Source organism: Typopeltis vanoorti, chromosome 20 (genome assembly GCF_054136105.1).
Source record: "Typopeltis vanoorti isolate ZY-2024b chromosome 20, IOZ_Tvanoo_1.0, whole genome shotgun sequence".
Taxonomy (NCBI): domain Eukaryota; kingdom Metazoa; phylum Arthropoda; class Arachnida; order Uropygi; family Thelyphonidae; genus Typopeltis; species Typopeltis vanoorti.
Window position 1 is genome coordinate 79,070,553 of NC_143568.1, and position 13,134 is coordinate 79,083,686.

A 13,134-nucleotide genomic window follows, 5' to 3' on the forward strand; every position below is an offset into this window, starting at 1 on the left:
AGCTCCATAAATAAATTTTAATGAAAAAAAAAATGTTTAAATGCTTCTATTACATATACTATAAGTACTGTATACTGTTACGAGGATTGTTTGAAAGATTTGGTAAAAAAATAAGTTAAACACATTTTTTTTTGGAAAAAATCACCTTTATTTCTCAACATAGTCTCGATCAAGGTCTACACATTTGGTTCAGCGAGTTTCCAATTTTTTCATCCCATCTAAAAATAGTCATTGATATCCTTGATGACATCTTCGTTTGAAGAAAATGTTTTCCCACTGAGCCAAATTTTTAAGTTTGGCTCAGTGGGCTCACAAGGAGCCAAGTCCAGAGAAGATGTGGTGGATGTGGAACCAATTCAAACCTCAATTCGTGCAATTTAGCCATTGCGATGGTCGATGTGTGGGATGGTGCATTGTCTGGATGAAAGAGCACTTTTCTGTGTGCCAATCTTGGCTGTTTTTTCCTTCAGTTCTTCTTTTAAACGATCTAACAATGACGCATAATAGACTCCTGTTATTGTCTTACCCTTTTCCAAATCGTCTATCATGATAATTCCTTGGGAATACCAAAAATCAGTGGCCATCACTTTCCCAACTGACAAAACAGTCTTTGCTTTTTTCAGTACTCTTTCACTGGGCATTATCCACTATTTTGACTGCAGCTTGGACTCAGGTGTGTGTGTGTGTAGTGGTGGATCCAAGTTTCGTTTACAGTCACGAATCGATGTGAAAAATCATGTGAATTGCGATTAAACATCGCCAAACATTGTGTTGAAATGTCTTTCGCATGCATTTTTGATCAACAGTCAATAATCACGTCACCCATCATGTGCACAGCTTTTTCATGCAGGATATTATACACCCATTCAGTTGAGATGCCTACAATCTCATGCATTTTCACTCTGCAGTCTTTCTTAACGATACCATGGATTTCGTCGATCATTTCCTCTGTAGTGACCTCAGTCAGGCGTACGGAGTGCGCTTCATCTTCGATGGACTTATGACCATGTTTTAACTCATTTATTGAAAAATAAATAGTCTATAATGCTGGTGCAGAGTCCCCAATGAACTGCATCTAACTCGGCTTTGATCTGCGTGGTCGTCCACTTCTTCAAATAAAAGTGTTTTATCAGTGCTGAAACTCGTTTTTCTCCATTTTTATGAAAAATGCAAACACGGTCATTTTAAATGTTTGCCAAATGAGAACTAAGTGTCGCACGTGGCTAAAATTTTGCCAGGGGTCATGAAAAAGATGATACATGCTGACACTGGTATGAATGAATGAATGAATGGTGTCGCTACCTATTGGAAATTTACCAAACTTTTCAAACAACCCTCGTATACATATTGCTTATTTATGCAAGAATATACAAATGAATGTGTTTTCACATATTTAATTTGTATATCAGAGTTAGCAAATAACAGATCTTTAATTTTCTCTTCTTTAAAACACAGATGACATTTTAAAAATAAAAAACTAAATGAAGATAGATCCTCTTAGGTTTTTTTTTTTTTTTTTTTTTTTTTTTAAATTCTGCTTCTATAAATAAATTACAAATACATACTAGCTTTTAATTTGGAAACCTTGAATATTGCACTTGGTTTGTTATTTGAAATATGTCCAAGAAACTGCCAAGATGGAGGTGATGTTGGATCAGGCCAGCTGAAATAGACTGGTAAAAGTAGTGAAAATGATAAGTATATTTATTAGTTAAAAAATATTTTACCATAAAAGCAAAAATTTAATAAAAAATTATGAATAACACTAATAAAAGAAATATTTATTTTGTATAATTGTCCAAAATTCAACATTCAATTAATGGCAAAGCCAGAAATTATAAAGGAAGTACATACTTAATACAGCATTCACATAATACAATACATTCATTCAATCTTCTCTAGTGCCAATGACTTTATACATGCAGCAATGAAGTGACATCCTTCATTCATCTTCCCAAAGCAGCAAACCTATTCAAATCCTCATACCATGTCATGACATTCGATGTGATTGAAAGATCATGTTGTCATATTGCATCATATTCCATGACATCAAATAAGAGCTTGCTGACATTCCCATTTTAGTAAATCAGCAACGAAGTGAATATTTCCTCTCAAGGCCTGAACAATAATTGTCAAGAGACAAATTAAACAGCAGCCCCAGAACAAAATCCTCTGGTATCTCACTTGTCACCTTTCTCTTTCTAGACATTGCATCTCCCCCTACACAAATCACAGGCACCTATCCTATCAGCCAACCATCCTCATTCTCCTCAACTTTAAAAGTAGTTTGTCATGCAGTAATTTACCAAACACCTTTGTAATATAAAAAAAAAAAAAATACTCTATTAGCACCTACTCTGTCAAATACGCTTGTGGCTGTATAGCCAGAGATTTCTATGGAGCTGAATCCAGAGCCAGCATAAAAAATAAAAAAAAAACTTTTTCTTATTTTTTTATTATTTAATGTCTAAACTAGTGAGTGGCTTTTAATAATGCATATTTTATTTGTTCAGATATGTCTGGTGGCTGCATTGCACCTCCAACTCAAGCCAGTGTAGAGCATTTATTTTCTGAACTAAAAATCATTAAATCAGATTTCAGAGAATCAAAGAAAGAGGACTTGCTTAAGGCAATCTTGTTCTTAAGAACAAACTGCTATATATATTAAAAATTTGAAATTTAGTTTTTATCATCATCATCAAATTCCTGCCATGTACCCTCAAGGGGTGTACAGGATATGATAGTACTACGTGAAAAAAAATTACATCATTACTAACTTCCTATCTACAATTTTCCTCCAAATCAGTCTGTTACTTGTCAAAACTCCAACATTATCAGATCTTATATTTCTATCGTCTAAGGCACTTTGTACCATATCAATCCACCTATATCTTGGTCTTCCTCTGGGTCGCTTTCTTGCCAACCTGGCAGAGAACACTTGTTTTGCTAATCTTTCCTCACCCATTCTGTTTAAGTGACCATACCACCTGAGATTAGCTCTGCTAATGCATTCATGGATGCTGACAACATCAAGTTCTTTCCTAATATTCTCGTTTTTAATATGATATTGCCATTGATGCCATCAGTTCATGCCTCTAATCTTTCTCAGGACTCTCATATCTGCAGTCTCTAGTCTTTGGTCAAGTGTTTTACTTCTGACCCAGCTCTCAGATCCATAAGTTAAAACTAGTTTGAACACTGTCTTGTATACAGCTAATTTAGTGTTGTTGGATTGTGAGAGTGGAATTTTATGAACTCCTATCTTATCACAATCTAAGATGCGTTTCCAAACAAAAAAGGGAGATAAATACAGTAAATTGCCTCTAAGTGTAAAATAAGTATTATGTGTATATATATATATATATATATATATATATATATATATTAAGCATGTTCTGTTATGAAAAGTTAAATAAGTATGTATTTTGTGCCATTCACGAATGTGGTTAAATTAATATCGAAAGCGTAAAACATTCTGTTTTATACATGTTATCTTACAGAGCATTGTAAAATAACATGTATAAAAGAATATTATGAAATGTAAGCACAAATTCAACAGTTGGGGGGGGGGGGGTGAAGTCCAAAGGTCACGGAGCAGTAATGCAAGGAAGCAGCTCGCCCTAAGCAAACAACGTGACATCAGCGTACGTGAGATAGTGGGGGAGAGGACGGACGCCGTGACGTAATAGGATGTGAGAGTTGGCTGGACATCAAAAAGGGCGAGAAACGCCAAGAAGAAAAGAGAGTAATATAAGGGTCATGCAACCCTGAAACAGGGCTTTTTGTTCCTGGATCTCCTGTGCGTTCATCTCTCGTGGTAGAGGGCGGCAGTGCCTCCGTACCAGAGGATCCCAATAGGCAATCACGGGTCTCGGCGGCTGTGTTCTCTGCGGAAAAAGCAAGTCTGGCTGTCCACAGAAGGCCAATTTCCTGTGAATCAAGGATGCAATAAAGAACCATAGGGGAAGATAAGTAGACCTTGCTTGTGTTTCAGTGAATATGAATGAAAGATTTGTGCCACGTTGATATGTTATGGAAAAGGAACATTAATGATATAGAATAAGATTGTATTGCTATCACGTTAGAAAGCTATTGAATTTAACTTTACTGTCTGTCGCTGTGTTAAAGTTCACTTTTATATTGAATGAAGTTACGGATATGTTAGAGTAAAGAATTGATAAATTATAAAGAGATTGTGAAAGATATGAATGTTATCTTGTGTAGTCTGACAGAACTACGGAGTTTTAGAATGACTGTGATAATAGTACATGACTAATGCATTAGAGAGTGTTAATATAATTCTTACTTTAGAAAGCTACTGCATAATATGTTATAAGTATAATAGTAATGTTTGAATATTTTATACTTTGTCTGGAACTCCCTTAAGATGGGATTTAAACTAATGTTATTAAGTGTATCATCTTTTGATATATAATAAACCTTGCTTTTGATTCTAACAAAGACTTTCTGTGATTTCTGGAACCCGATGCACCTCTTATAAAATATTACGAACCTATGCGGGATATTAGAAAAGAATAAATTTTGGCCCCGTCTGCAGAGTTGATAGGTATCATTAAGTACTGTCCTGAGATTACCTCTTGGTTGTTAGTATTAATAATCTAATAGTGCTAAGTGGCACAGCGAAACAAATTTCTTGGCGTTTTACCAGAGGTAAATCTCAGACACTCTGATACTCTGGTACTGCCTCGATATCGAGGAAATTCCATTGTCCCTCAGAGGTACCACGTGTTACCCGAGTGAGTGTATAACGGAGATATAGCACAAAGGTTGAAAATAGTTGTAATAAGAAAAAGGCGACACAACAGTGTTCCGACTAATTTCTCTCTTATTCCATGTGAATTTATTCAATTGATTTCCTACCATACCAGCTTTGTTGATTCTGTTGTCTATTTCTATATTTAATTTACCATCTTCACTAAAAATCGTGTCTAAGTAGCTGAAATGTTTTACTTGTTCCACAGGTTCTCCATTCACAACACAGTTAACATTTTCAATGATTCTGCCTATTTTCATTGTCTTTGTCTTTTTATTACTGACCTTCATACCATATCTATTAGAACAGTTATTCAATTTAGTCAGAGAATCTTGCAGACTTGTAGCAGATTTATTTAGAAGTATAACATCGTCAGGAAAAAGCAAAGAGCAGACATTAGCATCTCCAATTTTTATATCATGTTTAATACCACTTTTCTTCATAATGTGATCCATATAGATAATGAATAACAGAGGGGATAACATACATCCTTGTCTCACACCAGATTTAACATTAAACCATCTTCATGTACTTCCTTCAATTCTAACTGCTGACTTACAACTCAAATAAAGACTAAGTATTGCTTGATATAATGCCCCATTGACACCATATAACTGCAGCATATTGAATAGCTTCTCTCTTGGCACCTTATCATATGCCTTTTCCAGATCTCTTTTTAAGAGATCGCCGTTATATTCCCATGATTTCTCCACTATTTGTCGTAAAGTGAAGATCTGATCCTGACAGCCTATATTTGGCCGGAATCCAGCTTGTTCTTCACCAAGCTTTTCTTCTACAATTCTTCTCAACCGTTTCTGAAGTATATTTACATATATCTTACCAGGAACACTCAGTAGGGAAATACCTCTGTAATTCTCACATTCAGTCTTATTTCCCTTTTTATATATGGGTGCTATTAGAGCTCTACTCCAATCATCGGGAATTCGTCCCTCTGTCCAGCATTCTGAACTATGCAGTGCAGCCACTGTAAGACTTTTATACCACCATACTTCAGCATTTCTGGTTGAATATCATCTACTCCTGCTGCCTTTCCACATTTCATGCCTTTGATGGCTTTTTCTACTTCAAGTATGGATATGTATTACTGACTGCATGCCTGGTCAGTGTTTTTTTTACCACAGTGCTGTCATCATTGCTTGTTTCATTTAGCAGTGTTTTTCAAAGTAATTACTCCATACTTCAAGGATATCTTTTTCTCATGTTTTCATGTCACCTTTATCATCTCTAACTCCTTTTACAGCATTCTTTCCTCCATTCCTAAGCTTCTTCAACAACCTCCAGAATATTTTGCCACCTTCTTGATATTTATTTTCTATGTTCTTGTCAAAGTCCTGCCATGACTTTTTTTGTTTAGCTAGTTTTACACAGTGTTTAGTTTCTTATATTTGTCTCTGTATTCTCTAAGAGCACAAGCTGACTTATTTGCCAGGAACTTTTGATAAGCTTTCTTTTTTTCCTTCACTGCAAGCAAATTAAAATGAATTTGTATGTTTTAATATGGCAAATATAAGTCACTTTTTTTTATAATGCAATAAGTTGTTTTCAGTTCATAATTCATTCATTGTTGTTATTTTTGTTCCTTTTCTTCATTAAGCTAACGGTCAAATTAACTGTGTGCTTGAGGTCAGTACAGCAAGAAAAAGACCAGGAGAAGACAAAATTTTAGGATAATTAAACTGGCAATGGTTTACAAAATCTGGCAATAATGAAGACCTGACAAATAACAGCTTGAATTTGAAGAAAATTGTTGTTAGCCTGGTTGACCAAATAGATAGTGCACATACAGGATGATCCAAAAGTCATGCATATCAAAGTTGAAGCTGAGCTGCATCAAAGTGTTTCTTCAAATTCTAATTATTCCTTTCACCTATAGATGGCTTGGTTTGGCTTACTTTTATTTGGCACAAAATAACAAAGGTCATACTGCACTACAGTAAAGGTTACAGCTATACATAAACAGTCAAATAAAACTGTAAACAATATGCATGTACAAAAATTAAGTCCCAAAATGCTGCAACTACATATTAACACAATTACTGCAGAGGTCACAGCAACACACAAGGTCAAAAGTTACAGCAGTACATAAATAGTCAACAGTACGAATTAACCCTGTGGAGGTCGCGGTTGAAAAAACTGCAGCGTAGGTTGCATTATCTGATGCATTTTAGCACATACATTCATTACTATAGTTCGCCCACCGATTAGAGGTCCCTCGACACTTCTGCGCATGTCAGAAAAAAGGAGAATCCATTCCAATAATAGGGTAATCAATCTGTCTTCTGGGATGTGTTTGTTTATTATTACAGGTCGGAAAATTTAGCTTTTCTTTTACGAACATTGTAGTTTTTAAAGTGTAACTATTTTGCTTGTATAACAGTTGGAAAAATGTATGTAAAGTATTAACAAAATTAAAAAAGGTATAGCATAAAACAAAAATTTAACTAAGTTTATTTTTAAGAAAGTTTTCTACAAAATAAAAATAATTATACAGAAAAACAGAAATTTTTTCAAGTGAACTTAGATATTCTAAACTTACATTTGAGAGAAATGAGACACTTTAATGTCCTAAACCGATTAATTATTTACCTCTTGTTGTGACTCTTTTAACAAACCCATGCAAAAAAAGGTTGGAAAAAAATATCATTATCAAATCCTTTTAACCTTCATAGTCATCTGAATCTGTGTCCAAATCGCCATCACTTTCACTTAAACTGATCACCAAAGGTTTGCGTAATTCTTCGATAATTCCGTCTCTGTCCCAATACTTATTTTCCTATGAGGTGACCTGAAAGCAATATTTTCCCCAGTTTTGAACTGTAATACTTTCAATTGCCTGTTCTGAAAGCTTAAAAAGTTTCGACATGTCAATATCTCCGGTTATGTTGCGATGGCGAATGAAACGTTTCACTTCTGCCCAAACATACTCAATAGTATTAATATCGCTATGATATGGTGGTAGCCTCAAAGCTAGAAATCCATGTTCTTTGAGCATCGTGTCGAATTTAAATAGTTTAGTTGTGGGCGAGTTTCTTTTGATCAAATTAAGCAATTCAATTTTTCGCATATCTGGAGAATGAGAAATGTTATTTGCAGAGAGTCAACCCATAAGAACTTGCTTCTTATTAGACCAATTTGGAACTTTGTTTGATCGAATAGATTGATATGAAGCGCTATCAATTATAACAGCAGCATTTTTAGGAAGGTTTGGAATCAGTTATTCTTCTGCCCACTTTTCAAAGATCGTAGAATTCATTTGCCTATGGTAATTGGCTTTGTATAGTATGTTTGAATTCAGTAAAAAAACCCATTTCTCCACCTGCACACAAAATTATTATGCGCCGCAAGGCATTTCCGGTTTGTAGCACTCCACATTCTTCTTTAGACTGCCAACATTTTCCATAATTTAAATTACTGTCAATCCAAGTTTCATCTAGATACACAATCGTTTTTTTTCCCCTCCCTGAAACATCTTACTGCTCTCAAATATTGCGTTCTAGATAAAACAATGTCACTTCGCTCCATGATAAGTTTCCTTTTATTCCGGGACTTTTTAAAACAAAATCCAATTTCATGAAGTATTTTCCTTAAAGTTTCTCTTTTCCAAGGAAAATTAATTTTTTCTTTAAGCACAGGAATCAATTTCGGAACAGTTGGCACTCTTTTCTCGACCACGTAAAATTCGTGAATAGTTCTTCTTATAACGTCTATATCAAAATCATTCAAAGCTACGTTTTCGATGGTTTTCTTTAGGGGATTTAAATTTTGGCTTACCTTCACCTTTTGATTCCCTACGAATTCTTTTAACAGTTGATCCCGATACGCTCGCAATTGCACTTGCACGTTTTATGACTTGAGAAAGGGGAACAAGGAGACGATTCTTTTTCGCAGAATGTCAGCACATTATTCAATATTCTTTTGCAAGAGCTACTGAAACGTTTAACAACAGAACTTGTTGACTGTACTGGATCCATCATACAAATTAATAATAAAAAAATAATGCAAAAAAGAGACAACAAAAATCAAGATAGTACTAGTACAGCGACAGACAAGAAAGCACGTGATTTTGCATGTTAGCGACCAATTCGTCCATCCTTCATTTCTTTCTCCCCTTCAGCATGAATCGACTATTCTTGGCAAAAGCCAAGGAGAGATCTACAAATGGTGGGCGAACTATAGTATGTGCTAAAATGCGATAAAAAAAAATAACAAAACACTGCAAATATAATACATGACGGTTTATTTATTTTCAGTTACAATCTAAAAATTATTGAACAAAGAAAAAAAAAAAACTAAACCAATACTATACTGACATTGGAGTTCACAGTATCTCTCAGATACAATTTACTATCAAATATCACTTTCACTTTCCCATTTGACTCTATCATTCTCATCATCGGACTTGAGTAACATTTGCTGAATCTCTTCAACATCTGATGGATTATCTAATCGATATATTTTTCCAGCCATTTTCAAAGTAAATAAATAATAATAATAAAAACAAACTAAACCAATAGTATACTGACATCGGAGTTCACAGTATCTCTCAGATACAATTTACTATCAAATATCATGCACCTTTACATAACACATGTTAAACCAATACTGACCGCATAAACAGTGTGGAATATCACTCGTAATACATGCATGCGCAGCTAGTCATGACCTCCAAGCTGTACACTGGATGTGTGTAAGAATATTTGTATTAAACAATTTGTTTGTATCGGTCAGATCAGTCACGACCTCTGCAGGATTAATAAACAAAATGCATGTACAAAAACCAAGCCAAGGAATGAGGTATCTACATATAGATAAAATTACAGCAAATGTTATTACAGCAGTACATAAATAGTCATGCATAAAAATTAAGTTAAGCAATGCAGTATCAACATATAAACAAAATTACAGTCAAATGTGTTTGTACAAATTAATTCTTTGTAGAAAGTTAAAAACATTATGCAATCTGCCTGAGTATATATAGCTTGGCTAGATAGGTAAAAATTTCATTCCTCTTTCGTGTAAAGTGCTGGCACTCCACCGGAATATGACTAGTAAGATGTGTATTGCATTTTTTCACACATGAGAAGGTCATCAGCCCTCCCTAATAGATGGCACTCTAGGACTATTGGCCATTATCATGTAATCTATCCATTGTATAATTTTGTTTATGAGGAAAGCAAAATGGTACTTTCTCAGGAGCAACAAGTTATTTTACCTGTTGTTTATGCAAATGTTGTGCAGGAGTTTAGTCAGGAGTATCCTGATTCTGTTGTTCCTCAAAATTCGACAATTACAAGATTAATCAAATACTTTTGGAAAATTGAAATGATTCCAGACAAACAGCAGCATGGAAGATCTTCCATTCTGAATGACGCTAAAGCAAATTGAGGCTACACAACATGTTGAAGCGTTCACCTTCAAAGAGTCTTAGAAAACTCTCTGAACATCATAATAGTAGTACTTGGAGAACCACCAAACAAAGTTTCGTCCATACTGTGTTCACTCAGTTCAGGAATTCAAGCCACTGGATAAAGAAAAACGTGTTGTGTACTGTAGGTGGTTTATCATTTGTTGAAGAAAATGGAGTTCTTGGGCTGGACAATGTTTTTTTCAGTGACGAAGCATGGTTCCACCTAACTGGATACACCAATAGCCAAAATAACAGAATTTGGTCATCAGAAAATCCTCATGATTTCTAAGAAATGGCTTTGCATTCTCCGAAAATTGGAGTGTGATGTGCAGTATCGTCCCATAGCATTGTTGGACTCATTTTCTTTGAGATGACATTGAGCATAATAAATTTAGCTTAATCCTTTATCCAAGTGTAGGCAAACAAAGTTTGAGCTGAAAATATCTTCAGGACTGAGGTAAGGTAGTGCAACACCATTATGGGAGATACTGAGACAAGGAGTGATGAGGGCTTGGTCCACCTTTGCTCGGAGTTGCACTACCTTACCTCAGTCCTGAAGATATTTTCAGGTGCAAACTTTGTTTGCTTATACTTGGATAAAGGATTAAACTAAATTTATTATAGTCTAACCAAGTGAAAAATAAACTATGACATTGAGCAGTGCACTGTACCAAGACATCATCACCCAATTCATGGCTCTTATTGAGATTGAAGAACATAATTGCTGTTTTCAGCAGGATGGTGCCACTTGCCATACATCAAATGAAACAATGCAATTTTTGCAAAAGATTTTTGATGACAGACTGATTTTTAAAGGAATTTAGTACCCAAGGTTGCCAAATTTCTTCTTATGGTGTTACCTGAAAGATAAGGTAAGGTGTATAAAAATAATTCTCACACAAATTGATGAACTGAAGGCGAATATCAATGAAGAAATCAGAGCAGTCAGTAATTCCATGTGGCGAAGTTTTGCCTCCAATTTGGTAAAAAGATCAACTGCCTGCATTTAAGAACAAGGTGAGCATTTGTTTTAGTAATATTATTTATTTTTGCATTTGAAAAGATATGGTTATAAGCTTTGTTTGTAGCAATTTAGTTCTATAAAGTCTTTCACTAATATTGAAAAATCCAAGTTTATTTTATGATGTATGTGACTTTTTGATCATTCTGTACTTTCCAATCAGGCTATGGGTTTGAATCCCTTCACATGGCATGAGTGTTTGTGAATGCCTTTAGGTGGCTGATGATCCTTCTAGCCTAGTGTGAGACCACAACCACCTGTAATTATAGCCAAAGCAACTAAGGATGAGGATAATATATTATAAGCATTAAATATACATATTCCCTGGCCAGTTTGTCGGTTTTGCAAGATTAAAAACTCGAGTTTGCGGAAAGGAAAACCTTGCCACTTTTCTATAAGACCAGCTAACTCACATTCAACTGAAAAGCACTTATAAGGTTCTTCATATCCTAGATGGAATTTAAACCCTTTCCAACTGAAGGGCAGATGTCCTCTTGCTTTATAGAAACAAATTCTAGGTCTTTAAAAGGGATCATAGGAAGACTTCTCCAAATGTAGGTGCATTATTACACTGCTATGGACATCTCAGAATGTAGATAATTATTATTTTATTTTTTATTTATATATTCATTTATTTTTAATGTGAATACCATATGTAAAAGGCTGTCAAGGAACAAAACCTGTACATTAAGTACCATAGTGAGCTAAGAATTACATAATCTGGAAATATGCTCTGGAGAACAAATATGGAGCTTTTTTTTTAAGCTACTTCAAGCTTCCAATAAGCAGGGCAGTAGTTTCACATCAGGCAATGAAATTCGATGACAATGAAGACAACTACAAACAGCTATATCCACAGTAGAATCCTAACATGAACCCAAAGGTTGTAGAGTAGATGAATTATCTGATCACCAACCAGGCAGGCAAGACCATTTGAGTGTGAGATGCAACACATGGAACACATCTCAGCTTGTGTGTGTGTTTGTGTGTGAGAGAGAGAGACATGCGAGATGTGTGTGTGTGAGAGAGAGAGACAGAGAGAGCACTATAGTTATGATTGTTATGCAAGAAAAACTTATTTAATGGTGTATTTAGTCTCTAGTTTCGCTACTTCTCCTAAAGCCTGCATATTTTTGTGGCATTTCTCTAGTCACATATGGCTCCAACCCTTGTTGGATCACTTTCAGCATAACTTTCCTTGCATATGATTTTTTTTTTTTTTTTTTTTTTAAATGTTGAGCCCATACATGAGAGGTTGCTTGATTTGATCAACCTATAATACATTAGTACTGTGTATGCGTAGAAAACATTACCATGCATGGGAAATTAAAACAATGGTTCTATAATTCTCAAAATCTCTGGGATTTCAATTTTTATTTGGAGATGGGATGACTACCAATGTTTTTCAATCTCTAAGCCAGTATATTTTCTTCCAAGCCTGTTTATTTCAGTCAATATATTCACTACTTCATCCCCAGCTGCTCTCAATAATTACACTGACACACCATCAGCTCAGGGAGCTTTTCCTTTTGGCAGCTGTTCCACTGCTGATATCACTTCACTTTTCATTATCATAGGTTCCTCAATAAATTCTCTGATTTTAAATTCTTCTTCAGTATTATTATCTTTCTTGTAGAAATCCTCAACATACTCTTTTGTTCTTTTTTTTTTTTTTTTTCACTGCTTCTTCTTCCATCAGACATTTTCCTGAATTACTTTTTACAACTTCTAATCTAGGCAAACTTCCCTGTAACATCATTTATTTTTCTAAACAGATCTCTTGTTCTACCCATAATATTGTTTTCTTCAATTTCCTTGCATCTTTTTGTCTAGATGTTTTTCCTTATCTTTCCTAGCCTGTCTTTGTAAATCTGCACTCAGTTGTATGTAAAACCCTTTCTATGTTTCTCA

The 13,134-nt window shown here is 34.8% G+C and overlaps 1 protein-coding gene across 2 annotated transcripts in view; it reads right to left on the reverse strand.

Moving 5' to 3' along the window:
• Positions 1-13,134, reverse strand: part of LOC150095589 (protein OPI10 homolog) — an 89,562-nt gene that overhangs the window by 37,326 nt on the left and 39,102 nt on the right. For both annotated transcript variants that reach the window (XM_090409853.1, XM_090409852.1), the window contains exon 3: positions 1,566-1,673. In XM_090409853.1, coding sequence (XP_090265979.1) covers positions 1,566-1,673 — 108 coding nt within the window. The remainder of the gene's footprint in view (positions 1-1,565; positions 1,674-13,134) is intronic.